The 13,152-nt window shown below is 44.4% G+C and overlaps 1 protein-coding gene across 4 annotated transcripts in view; it reads left to right on the forward strand.

Moving 5' to 3' along the window:
* The window catches only part of LOC139273519 (collagen alpha-1(XV) chain-like), a 539,503-nt gene that overhangs the window by 440,340 nt on the left and 86,011 nt on the right, over nucleotides 1-13,152 (forward strand). For 3 of the 4 annotated variants that reach the window (XM_070890449.1, XM_070890459.1, XM_070890468.1), the window contains 3 exons: nucleotides 5,855-5,923; nucleotides 6,070-6,111; nucleotides 7,599-7,641. In XM_070890449.1, the coding sequence (XP_070746550.1) occupies nucleotides 5,855-5,923; nucleotides 6,070-6,111; nucleotides 7,599-7,641 (154 nt within the window). The remainder of the gene's footprint in view (nucleotides 1-5,854; nucleotides 5,924-6,069; nucleotides 6,112-7,598; nucleotides 7,642-13,152) is intronic. The other variant, XM_070890476.1, reaches the window with a different exon arrangement.

The raw sequence follows: 13,152 nt of genomic DNA on the forward strand, positions 1-13,152 counted from the left end.
ATCTATCTATCTCCACCTTAAATACATTCAATGACCCAGCCTCCACAGCTCTCTGAGGTAGAGAATTCCAAAGATTCACAACCCTCTGAGAGAAGAAATTCCTCCTCATTTCCGTTTTAAATGAGCAACCCTTATTCTGAAACTATGCCCCCTAGGTTTCCATGAGGGTAAACATCCTCTCTGCATCCATCCTGTCAAGGCCCCTCAGAATCTTACATGTTTCAATAAGATCTCCTCTTCTAAACTCCAATGAATATAGGCCCAACCTGCTCAACATTTCTTAATATGAAAACCCCTTCTCTCAGAAATCAACCTTGCGAACTTTCTCTGAACTGCCTCCAGTGCAAGTATATCCTACCTTAAATAAGGAGACCAAAACTGTACGCAGTACTCCAGGTGTGGTCTTACCAATGCCCTGCACAGAAGAAGCGAGGGCCGAGGGGCAGTATGGGCCAACCCACACTGCGATATGTGTGCACGATAGGTCGGTGCAGCAGAGTTGGTCTCCAGTCATCTTGGGTAATCCTTGCTACTGGACCAAGACCTAGCTCTGTCAAGCCTGTGTGGTGGCTGGTGTGCAAAGGCCACCACACGTTAAAAAAAATCCATGCACAGGCATCTTCCACCCTCCAAGATGTAGTTCTGGATCTGGAATATTAGGTCCTTCATTGAAACACCTGTGAACTCATTCCTTTTTGGCTTGGAAGCAAATCATCCTTGCTTCGAGGGACTGCCTATGATGATAGAAACATAGAAACATAGAAAATAGGTGCAGGAGCAGGCCATTCAGCCCTTCTAGCCTGCACCGCCATTCAATGAGTTCATGGCTGAACATGAAACTTCAGTACCCACTTCCTGCTTTCACGCCATACCCCTTGATCCCCCGAGTAGTAAGGACTTCATCTAACTCCCTTTTGAATATATTTAGTGAATTGGCCTCAACTACTTCCTGTGGTAGAGAATTCCACAGGTTCACCACTCTCTGGGTGAAGAAGTTTCTCCTTATCTCGGTCCTAAATGGCTTACCCCTTATCCTTAGACTGTGACCCCTGGTTCTGGACTTCCCCAACATTGGGAACATTCTTCCTGCATCCAACCTGTCCAAACCCGTCAGAATTTTAAACGTTTCTATGAGGTCCCCTCTCACTCTTCTGAACTCCAGTGAATAGAAGCCCAGTTGATCCAGTCTTTCTTGATAGGTCAGTCCCACCATCCCGGGAATCAGTCTGGTGAATCTTCGCTGCACTCCCTCAATAGCAAGAATGTCCTTCCTCAAGTTAGGAGACCAAAACTGTACACAATACTCCAGGTGTGGCCTCACCAATGCCCTGTACAACTGTAGCAACACCTCCCTGCCCCTGTACTCAAATCCCCTCGCTATGAAGGCCAACATGCAATTTGCTTTCTTAACCGCCTGCTGTACCTGCATGCCAACCTTCAATGACTGATGTACCATGACACCCAGGTCTCGTTGCACCTTCCCTTTTCCTAATCTGTCACCATTCAGATAATAGTCTGTCTCTCTGTTTTTACCACCAAAGTGGATAACCTCACATTTATCCACATTATACTTCATCTGCCACGCATTTGCCCACTCACCTAACCTATCCAAGTCACTCTGTAGCCTCATAGCATCCTCCTCGCAGCTCACACTGCCACCCAACTTAGTGTCATCCGCAAATTTGGAGATACTACATTTAATCCCCTCGTCTAAATCATTAATGTACAATGTAAACAGCTGGGGCCCCAGCACAGAACCCTGCGGTACCCCACTAGTCACTGCCTGCCATTCCGAAAAGTACCCATTTACTCCTACTCTTTGCTTCCTGTCTGACAACCAGTTCTCAATCCACGTCAGCACACTACCCCCAATCCCATGTGCTTTAACTTTGCACATTAATCTCCTGTGTGGGACCTTGTCGAAAGCCTTCTGAAAGTCCAAATATACCACATCAACTGGTACTCCTTTGTCCACTTTATTGGAAACATCCTCAAAAAATTCCAGAAGATTTGTCAAGCATGATCTCCCTTTCACAAATCCATGCTGACTTGGACCTATCATGTCACCATTTTCCAAATGCGCTGCTATGACATCCTTAATAATTGATTCCATCATTTTACCCACTACTGAGGTCAGGCTGACCGGTCTATAATTCCCTGCTTTCTCTCTCCCTCCTTTTTTAAAAAGTGGGGTTACATTGGCTACCCTCCACTCGATAGGAACTGATCCAGAGTCAATGGAATGTTGGAAAATGACTGTCAATGCATCCGCTATTTCCAAGGCCACCTCCTTAAGTACTCTGGGATGCAGTCCATCAGGCCCTGGGGATTTATCGGCCTTCAATCCCATCAATTTCCCCAACACAATTTCCCGACTAATAAAGATTTCCCTCAGTTCCTCCTCCTTAATAGACCCTCTGACCACTTTTATATCCGGAAGGTTGTTTGTGTCCTCCTTAGTGAATACTGAACCAAAGTACTTGTTCAATTGGTCTGCCATTTCTTTGTTCCCCGTTATGACTTCCCCTGATTCTGACTGCAGGGGACCTACGTTTGTCTTTACTAACCTTTTTCTCTTTACATACCTATAGAAACTTTTGCAATCCGCCTTAATGTTCCCTGCAAGCTTCTTCTCGTACTCCATTTTCCCTGCCCTAATCAAACCCTTTGTCCTCCTCTGCTGAGTTCTAAATTTCACCCAGTCCCCAGGTTCGCTGCTATTTCTGGCCAATTTGTATGCCATTTCCTTGGCTTTAATACTATCCCTGATTTCCCTAGATAGCCACGGTTGAGCCACCTTCCCTTTTTTATTTTTACGCCAGACAGGGATGTACAATTGTTGTAATTCATCCATGCGGTCTCTAAATGTCTGCCATTGCCCATCCACAGTCAACCCCTTAAGTATCATTAGCCAATCTATCTTAGCCAATTCATGCCTCATACCTTCAAAGTTACCCTTCTTTAAGTTCTGGACCATGGTCTCTGAATTAACTGTTTCATTCTCCATCCTAATGCAGAATTCCACCATATTATGGTCACTCTTCCCCAAGGGGCCTCGCACAATGAGATTGCTAATTAATCCTCTCTCATTACACAACACCCAGTCTAAGATGGCCTCTCCCCTAGTTGGTTCCTCGACATATTGGTCTAGAAAACCATCCCTTATGCATTCCAAGAAATCCTCCTCCACCGTATTGCTTCCAGTTTGGCTAGCCCAATCTATGTGCATATTAAAGTCACCCATTATAACTGCTGCACCTTTATTGCATGCACTCCTAATTTCCTGTTTGATGCCCTCCCCAACATCACTACTACTGTTTGGAGGTCTGTACACAACTCCCACTAACGATTTTTGCCCTTTAGTGTTCTGCAGCTCTACCCATATAGATTCCACATCATCCAAGCTAATGTCTTTCCTAACTATTGCATTAATCTCCTCTTTAACCAGCAATGCTACCCCACCTCCTTTTCCTTTTATTCTATCCTTCCTGAATGTTGAATATCCCTGGATGTTGAGTTCCCAGCCCTGATCATCCTGGAGCCACGTCTCCGTAATCCCAATCACATCATATTTGTTAACATCTATTTGCACAGTTAATTCATCCACCTTATTGCGGATACTCCTTGCATTAAGACACAAAGCCTTCAGGCTTGCTTTTTTAACACCCTTTGTCCTTCTAGAATTTTGCTATACAGTGGCCCTTTTTGTTCTTTGCCTTGGGTTTCTCTGCCCTCCACTTTTCCTCATCTCCTTTCTGTCTTTTGCTTTTGCCTCATTTTTGTCTCCCTCTGTCTCCCTGCATAGGTTCCCATCCCCCTGCAATATTAGTTTAACTCCTCCCCAACAGCACTAGCAAACACTCCCCCTAGGACATTGGTTCCGGACCTGCCCAGGTGCAGACCGTCCGGTTTGTACTGGTCCCACCTCCCCCAGAACCGGTTCCAATGCCCCAAGAATTTGAATCCCTCCCTGCTGCACCACTGCTCAAGCCATGTATTCATCTGCGATATCCTGCGATTCCTACTCTGACTAGCACGTGGCACTGGTAGCAATCCCGAGATTACTACTTTTGAGGTCCTACTTTTTAATTTAGCTCCTAGCTCCTTAAATTCTTTTCGTAGGACCTCATCCCTTTTTTTACCTATGTCGTTGGTACCAATGTGCACCACGACAACTGGCTGTTCTCCCTCCCATTTCAGAATGTCCTGCACCCGCTCCGAGACATCCTTGACCCTTGCACCAGGGAGGCAACATACCATCCTGGAGTCTCGGTTGCGTCCGCAGAAACGCCTATCTATTCCCCTCACCATCGAATCCCCTATCACTATCGCGCTCCCACTCTTTTTCCTGCCCTCCTTTGCAGCAGAGCCACCTACGGTGCCATGAACTTGGCTGCTGCTGCTCTCCCCTGATGAGTCATCCTCCCCAACAGTACTCAAAGCAGTGTATCTGTTTTGCAGGGGGATGACCATAGGGGACCCCTGCACTATCTTTCTTGCACTGCTCTTCCTGCTGGTCTTCCATTCCCTATCTGGCTGTGGACCCTTCTCCTGCGGTAAGACCAACTCACTACACGTGATACTCACGTCATTCTCAGCATCGTGGATGCTCCAGAGTGAATCCACCCTCAGCTCCAATTCCGCAACGCGGACCGTCAAGAGCTCGAGGCGGATACACTTCCCACACACGTAGTCGTCAGGGACACCGGAAGTGTCCCCGAGTTCCCACATGGTACAGGAGGAGCATATCACTTGATGATGATGATGTCCAGTTGTAGCAGGACTTCTCTGCATTTATACTCTATTCCCCTTGCAATAAAGTCCAATATTCATTCCATTTGCCTTCCTAATTACTTGCTCTACCTGCATACTAACTTTTTGTGTTTCATGTACAAGGACCTCCCAGATCCCTCTGTACCACCGTATTTTGTAATCTCTCCCCATTTAAATAATAATTTGCTTTTTTATTTTTCAAACCAAAGTGGATAACCTCACATTTTTCCACATTATACTCCATCTGCCAAATTTTTACCCATTTACTTAGCCTATCTATATCCCTTTGTAGATTCTTTGCATCCTCCTCACAACTTGCTTTCCCACCTATCTTTGTATCATCAGCAAATTTGACTACATTGCACTCGGTCCCTTCATCCAAGTCATTATCATCATCATCTGAGGCAGTCCCTCGGAATCGAGGAAGACTTGCTTCCACTCCTGAAATGAGTTCTTTGGTGGCTGAACAGTCCAATACGTGAGCCACAGACTCTGTCACAAGTGGGAAGGGGTGGGTGGGACTAGTTTGCCGCACGCTCTTCCGCTGCCTGCGCTTGATTTCTGCACGCTCTCAGCATTGAGACTCGAAGTGCTCAGCGCCCTCCCGGATGCACTTTCTCCACTTAGGGCGGTCTTTGGCCAGGGACTCCCAGGGTGTCAGTGGGGATGTCGCACTTTATCAGGGAGACTTTGAGGGTGTCCTTGTAACGTTTCCGCTGTCCACCTTTGGCACGTTTGCTGTGAAGGAGCTCCGCATAGAGCATTTGCTTTGGGTAATATAGATTGTAATGCTATTGTGATTGGTTTTGCTGAATATCAGTATAGCTGTTGTTGGTTTAAAATGTGTCCTGGAGTAACACTGTGTTTTGGTTTCATGTATGTCCTGTATTAATACATGTTGGTTAATTATGGATCCAGTAGTATTACTGTTTGTTGCTTTTATCAATAATTGGGTTTCATTCAATGCCCTTTATGATTTTTGTAGACTGTGGCAAGAAATGAGGGGGAAAACCGCACTGGTTAGGAAGCTCACAAAACAGAAAGGATAACTGAGAAATGAATGATCTATGTCCATTTTTAGGGCCCTGCTGGATTACCAGGACCCCCAGGATCTCCAGGACTTCCTGGTCGAATCCTCAATATAAAAGGAGTAAGTTATTTGTGATTATTATAGATTGTGTTCATTCCTTTAACTACTCTTTGCCTTCGTAGTCTTTTACTTTTTTTATCATCTATATGTGTTTCGTTATGTACTTGTTTTTATTTACCAAATCATTTTCCTCCAACTTTAAATAGACAGTTTTTCCAGTTCCTCCCAGACCTCACTGCAAAATGCCTGTAAGTTTAATGAAGAATGACCTGCTCACACACTGTAATTTAAAGCTGGTATTTAAAATCTCATCTGACAAATGGAAACCCAACAGGTTGATAACTCACCTGTGATCTTGTGCTTTCTTCTCTGTTTAATATATCTGTCTTAAAGTCTCTTTCTGTCTGCCTGTGCTTGTCTTGAATGCTACGACTTACACCTTAACACTTTGAAAGTAAGTATTTTTTCTTATTAAAAGTTACATCAAGCCTTAATTAAGTAATTGCAGTCGGCTGACCTCGCATTTGATGTCTTATGCCTAAACACAATAATGAAGAGTTGAAAAACCTAGGGGTAATTTTACTGTCTTGTGAGGCTGATAGCACAGTCTTGTAAAATGGGCCCTGAGGATCATTTCCTAGTACAGGTTTGTGGGTTCTGCATGTATTGCACTGGCATTTATATTACATATATATATTAATCTGTCATGACATTTTTGTTTTCTGACTTAACAACCAGAATGAGCTGTTGCATAACAGAGTTTGATGTAAATGTTTGGTTCACAAACCCTTGTGGGTCCAATGACTGGGTTGGCAGCATTGTGAGCTTTGCAAGACTAGCTCACTGGTGATGTTTGCTCCATTTTGAAAGTGACTCGTGTCATAGAATCTTACTGCACAGAAGGAGGCCATTCAGCCCATTTTGCCTGTGCCGGTTCTTTGAAAGAGCATTCCAATTAGTCCCACTCCCCTACTCTTTCTCCATAGCCCTGCAAATGTTTCCTTTTCCCAGTCGAGTCAAACAAAGGGTCTTTTGAGATCACCCATAATCCCAGTGATGTAACTAACAAACTCACTATCACAAAGTATTCACAATGTATCACTACAACCTTCCTGTTGATGCAGTTTAGCGTGAGAGACAGAATGGGAGCGATTTTCAGAGGCTTTGCTTAATTAGAAATGTGAAAAACCTCGTCAATGGACCTTGAACAAGAGCATGAAATGTAAAAAAAGATGTTTCTGGCATGATGCATGGCATTGGTAAGGTGGTTTATTGTTTTATGTGATGTGATGACTAAGACTGAATTATGACAGGAGCTATATATTGTGTACTTGTACACTTTCTGGTGTCTAGATAAACACATACTTGATCTAATAACTCCCCAGGGCCTCCTATTGCACAGAAGTTCTCAATTAATAAAAATGTTTCTCATTAAACTGTGTGTTTATCGAGATTCAACTGTATGAGCTTAAACTTGCATACAAAAGCAACTCTCCTTGTGTTTATGCTATTTTTAAACTATTATGTAAATCAGTTCTGAATTTCCAATTTATTTTGTTAATACAGGGCTTAGATTCTTTAGAGCAAAAGGAGGTGTAATTAACCCTATTAGTGATGTTTTTACACTAACTAAAAAACAGAGACCCTGATTTTCCAAGTGTGTTTGCAAACTGCTCCTGTGGTGTGATAGTTTGCCTTCATTGGCATTTGTTCTCTTCCTCCCTTTTTTTATTAGGTAAATGGTCAGCTGGGACAGCAAGTGGACTATAGCTTCCTGGGTAAGGCATCTTTTCACCTTTGTCCTCAGCTTTGGAATTACTGCATTGAATTGACTTCTCTCAAATGAAATGGTTTCATTCACGTAAGATCAGACACTTCCCTCACACATAGAGCAGGAGTTCAGTCTGAAGAACCTTTTAGGTCGTGTTCATCTATCACCTATCATTGACAATACTTAACTCCATCCTGCTTCATCTTATACAGTCTCAGTTTTTCATTTGTCCTATCTACCCCGTTGTTCCATTTCCATTCATACCTAGGAACATTCGCTAAGATCAGGAAATCGAACATTATAAGTACAGATACCATACAGGGAAAAAAATTGTTATAACCATTGGCCCAGATGTGGGATAGAATAGTTGAGATGTAGAGTAGATTCCCAGGGAAGGTAGTTGTTTTGGGGTCATTGAGAACCCTTGATAGAGAGCTGGATCAACATATGTTGAGAATGGTGACAAGGATACAACAGCACTGCTTAATTTTTTTAGGGGAGATTGGAAGGGAGCTTAGCCCCATTGAAGTAGCAGATCAATAGGTAGTTGGGCAAGCATCTATAACAGAATCATTATACATGAAATCTAAATCTAACATGCTCATTGAGCTATGGGTGGAATGGGCTTAATAGGCTTTTGATGGAATGGTTTGATGGACTCTGGATGGAGTGAGTTCAATAGACTCTGGATGGTTAGCTTAAGAATCTCTGGATGGAGTAGTCTTGATGGGCTCTGAATGGAGTGGTCTTGATGGGCTCTGAATGGAGTGTTCTTGATGGGCTCTGAATGGAGTGTTCTTGATGGGCTCTGAATGGAGTGTTCTTGATGGGCTCTGAATGGAGTGGTCTTGATGGGCTCTGAATGGAGTGGTCTTGATGGGCTCTGAATGGAGTGGTCTTGATGGGCTCGTATCTTGCAGGCTCACTTGGCTCTGAGTGTAGAAGGCTCGATGGATTCAGGATAGAGCTCTGAATGTAGAGGGGACTATGGGCTTGAGATGGGGTGGATTCAATGGGCTGAGTGTTTCTTTTTCACTCACGCGAACATACAAGTATACGAAAATGAAAGTGAGGAAAATACCAGCTAGTGCATTAAGCCTATCCTGTACTGTCATGGTACAACTTATGCTCTGCATGACCCCCACCCCCCCTCCTCAACCAGCATCACAATTGCCTGGGAGAAGCAACAAGGAAAGGATAAACCCTTCCAGTATTTTTATGGTCCTAAATCAACCCTCTAAGCCTCCATTTGATGATCAAATTCTTGAAAGGCCTAACCTGGCCAAGCAGAGTTTCATAACATCAGTGGTGAAGGTCCTCAACAGCTGAGAAAGGTTCCACGTTTGAAGTCTATAATGCAAATAGAAGAGGTTTGATCAGTAGTGCCAAACCCATACTGGAACACACAAGGCTGTCTTGCATCTCACTAAGAATCCATATGGCCACCAAGTCAGTTACTTTTTATTCTTTGGTGTCTAGATTTGTGACGGCCACTTTGAAAGTTAAAGTTGCATTTATAAAGCAACTTTAATGCAGAAAAATGTCTCAAGGCACTTCACACAAACTACATCAGATAAAAATGGACAGCAAGCCAAGGAAGGAGATATTAGGAGGGGCAACAAAAAATTTGTTCAGCAGAGCAAAGGCGCATGATATAACGGAGATGTAAGCAGGCAGCCTTTGTGATGGAGAGGTTACGAGGTTGAAACCTTAGTCCGTGGTCAAGTTGGACATAGAGGTTGCAAACAATCTGGTTCATCCTGAGATAATGGAGGGAGGGGGTTATCAATGGAAAGGGGATTGATTATGACGGGTGGCCTAGATGATAGCTTAGGTCTTTCCAATGTTTAACGAGGAAATTGTGGCTCTTACAAGACTGGATGTTGGATAAGCAGACTGATAGAATAGAGACAGTGGAATTTTCCAGAGAGGTGAAGAGGTAGAGCTGGGTGTCGTCAGCGTACTTGGGGAAAGCTGACCGCATGTTGGCATATGATGTCGACAGGGGGCAGCATGCAGATGAGAAAGAGGAGAGGACCAAGAACAGATCTTTGAGGGACTCCAAAAGTAATGGTGCAGTGTCAGGAAGAGAAGCCATTGCTGGAGATGATCTAGCTGGGATCGGATAGGTAAGAGGGCAGTCACTGAGCTAGACAATGACGGAGAGGCATTGGAATAGGATATTGTGGTCGACCATGTCAAAGGCTGCAGAGATCTCAAGAAGGACCAGGAGGATTAATGCATTGTAGTCACAGATTATGTCATTTATGATTTTGGTTAGGGCCATTTTGGTTCTGTGGCAGGGCAGAAACCTGATTGCAGAACTGAAGCATAGCATTGTGAGATTTGGGAAGTGTAAGGAAAGGGAGGTAGAACTAATGGGCTCAGTTCTAGAGTGGCATCCAAAATGCACACGTGAATGGACATGGAGAGAATTCAGGTTACTTAAGCATTGATGAGATTATGAGAGATACTTGTTCTGGTTGTAAACAAGAGGACAGGGAAGAGATTATATGAAAGAGTCCAAGTTATTGGTCTGAGGTCCTGCGGTGAGAAGAAGTTGACTTGTAGAGAGGCTGGAGTCAACTTGGAGCATCCGCAAACCAGTGTCCAGGTTCAGAGACAGTGTGGAAAGCGAGTGGATTCTGCAGCCAGTCAAGGGGCAGAATATCAGTGGGTACGCTGCTGGAAGTTGTTCAGTGGAATCGGAGGGCCAAAGAGGAGTGGAGAGATGCATAGTGACCTCAGGTTTTAGTAGTGCACACCAATGCATCTGGTATACCAACAGAGGAGCGAGGAGCAGTGGGAGTGAAACCCAAGGGCCAAGAGCATCGAAGTCCAGCGGAGGGTGCAAGGTTAATACACAAGATCGGTACAGTTGAGGGAGCTGGTCTGAGGAACAGGAGCATACAAGTTTGGGAGCAGCAAGAGCTTGAGGTCTAATCCAGTCCAGTGAAAGAAGGATGATTGTTGAAGATCAGGATCAATAGCAACAGGAAGCAAGCGAACAGCAGCAAAATAGAGATTAATTCAGCATGAATCTAGAGCAGGGTGGGAACCAGCAGGAATGGAGCAGCATAGAATGGAAAGTCCCAGCGGAGGAGCAGAAACCTTAGCCAGCAGAGGCAGGTTGGATACTGGAATTGGGATAGTCCAGCAGAGAATACAATTGCCATAGTAAAATGGCAGTGAAGGTGGAGGCCACAGAAGCCAGCAGAAAATGGACTTCAGCCCAGGAGAAAGTGGATTTCTGTCCAGGACCAAAAATAGCAGCAGAATAAAGCTGAGAAGACAAACGTGCATTGAGGTACAATCCTGAAGCTTAACAGGTAACAGCAGCAGATGAGAGATGGGCAGTGTAGGCTGGAATAAATTCCCTTAACCTGAATATAAGAGGCCCAAATGTGCTCAGGAGTTGCTCCGTTTTTTTTGGAGCAACTTGATTTTTTTTGGAGTATCTTAAAAATCGCAATTCTGCCCATTAAATTTGCACCAGTGTAAGTGAGTTAGTTAGGATTTATTTTTGGTTTTTTTTCAAAAGGGGGCGTTACCAGCCACCTGTTTTGGCCATTTAAGCAAGTTTGGACAGCTAATAGTTGCTCCAAACTAACTTAGGCCAGCGTCTGTGGCCACTTGTGGTCCGCACAGAAAACCCTTGCGGAGAATTAAGAAGTCAGCGCAGGTAAGTACATTCTAAAGCACCAAGCACTAAACAAAGCACAAAAATAAGCATTCAATAACAAATAAAAAATACAAGGAAGCTGAGAGGACCTGCACCAAGACTTACAAAGCACAAAACAAAACACAAAAAGTAATAAGCAATGAATTAACAAATAAAAATTAGAAGGAACCCTGCACCTAAAGCACCAAGACTTACAAAGCACTAAACAAAACACAAAAAGTAATAAGCAATTAATTAACAAATAAAAAATAGAAGGAAGCGGAGAAGACCTGCGCCTAACGCACCAAGACTTACAAAGCACGAAACGCAGCACAAAAAGTAATAAGCATTCAATAAAAAATAAAGAACTGAAGTAAATAATTCAATTAACAAATAAAGAACTGAAGTAAATCCTACCTTCAACTAAACTCGACAGCGGCCGGACTATGCGGGAGGCCATTCGGCTTGGGATAGGGGCAGTAAGACGCACACCAGGGGGCTAGGCTCAACGTGGCATCTGTGAATGGGGGAGGGAGGGAGAGGCTGAACGCGGCATCAGTGAACGGGGGAGGGAGGGAGAGGCTGAAAGCGGCATTGATGAAGGGGGATGGGGAGAGAGATCCACAGCGGACCGGCCCCGGGCCGGTGCGGGAGTCCCTTTGGCCAGGAATAGGGGCGGCACACTTCGGGCCCCCCCCCCACGCAGCCTGCAGAGCACACTCACAGATTCTGGGAGCGAGGAGCTATTGCGCATGCGCACACACTCTAGCGCGCATGTGCAGAGGTTCCGGCACTGTTTTCAGTGCCGGGACCTGGCTCCGCCCCCCTCTGCTTTTGCCACACCAAGCCAAGGCCTACGATGGTCCACGGAGCAAGGAGAATACGGAGCTACATTTTCCGCGTCTTTTTCGGAGTACAAAGCCGCCGCACCTCAGGTAAGTGCGCCATTTTAACCAGAGGGCCAAATTTTAGCCCATTGAGTGGAAGAGCAGAGTCACAGAGGCCAAAGCAGTGTAGTCCAGCAGAGCAGCTGATGGTAGAGGAGTCCAGGAAATCAAATGTGAGCCAAATCATGATTGAACAGAGCATAGTAAAAACATGGAAGCCTATGTCAGACAAATTTAACTCTCATGGGAGTTGAAAGTTCTTACACTTGCTCTTTATTTGGCTTGAGTGCTTAATGAACTTCATACTTCAGTGATTGGTCCACCTTATTTTGTTTGGCAGAAGAACAAAGCAGTTACAAAATCACATATGCCAGTTGTTTTTGCCTAAAACGATATCTTAGGAAATATTATCTGTTACTGCAAGTTTCTGTCAAAGGAGGTGTCAGCTTGTTAAATGCTAGAATATTCAGAACAATGGACTACAGGTTGTCGGAGATTATGCTATGATCTTACGATGCATTGGTCGGACTATAACTGGAGTATTGTGTTCAGTTCCAGTCATCGTAGAACAAAAAATGAACAGTAGGTGCATTGAACAGGGTGCAGAGAAGGGCAACAAGAACAATTCCAAATGCAGAGAGAAGCTCTGAAGAAAGATTAAAGAGGCACAATGTCTAGTGGGTAGTAGAGAGCACAATATTGAGCATTCAAAATCCATTTGGAATGCTAGACTGAAAGAGTTTGGATATAGCTGCTATGGGAGAGTTAGGGTACCAGTAGAATGAGCTTTGACGGGAGAGTTAGAGTACTAAAGAAAGGAAGACATGCATTTATATAGCGCCTCTCATGACTTCAGGACTTCAGGGGTCAGAGGGTCTAGTAAGGAGGAGGAACTGAGGGAAATCCTTATTAGTCGGGAAATTGTTGGGGAAATTGATGGGATTGAAGGCCGATAAATCCCCAGGGCCTG

Source organism: Pristiophorus japonicus, chromosome 1 (assembly GCF_044704955.1).
Source record: "Pristiophorus japonicus isolate sPriJap1 chromosome 1, sPriJap1.hap1, whole genome shotgun sequence".
Classification (NCBI taxonomy): Eukaryota; Metazoa; Chordata; class Chondrichthyes; family Pristiophoridae; genus Pristiophorus; species Pristiophorus japonicus.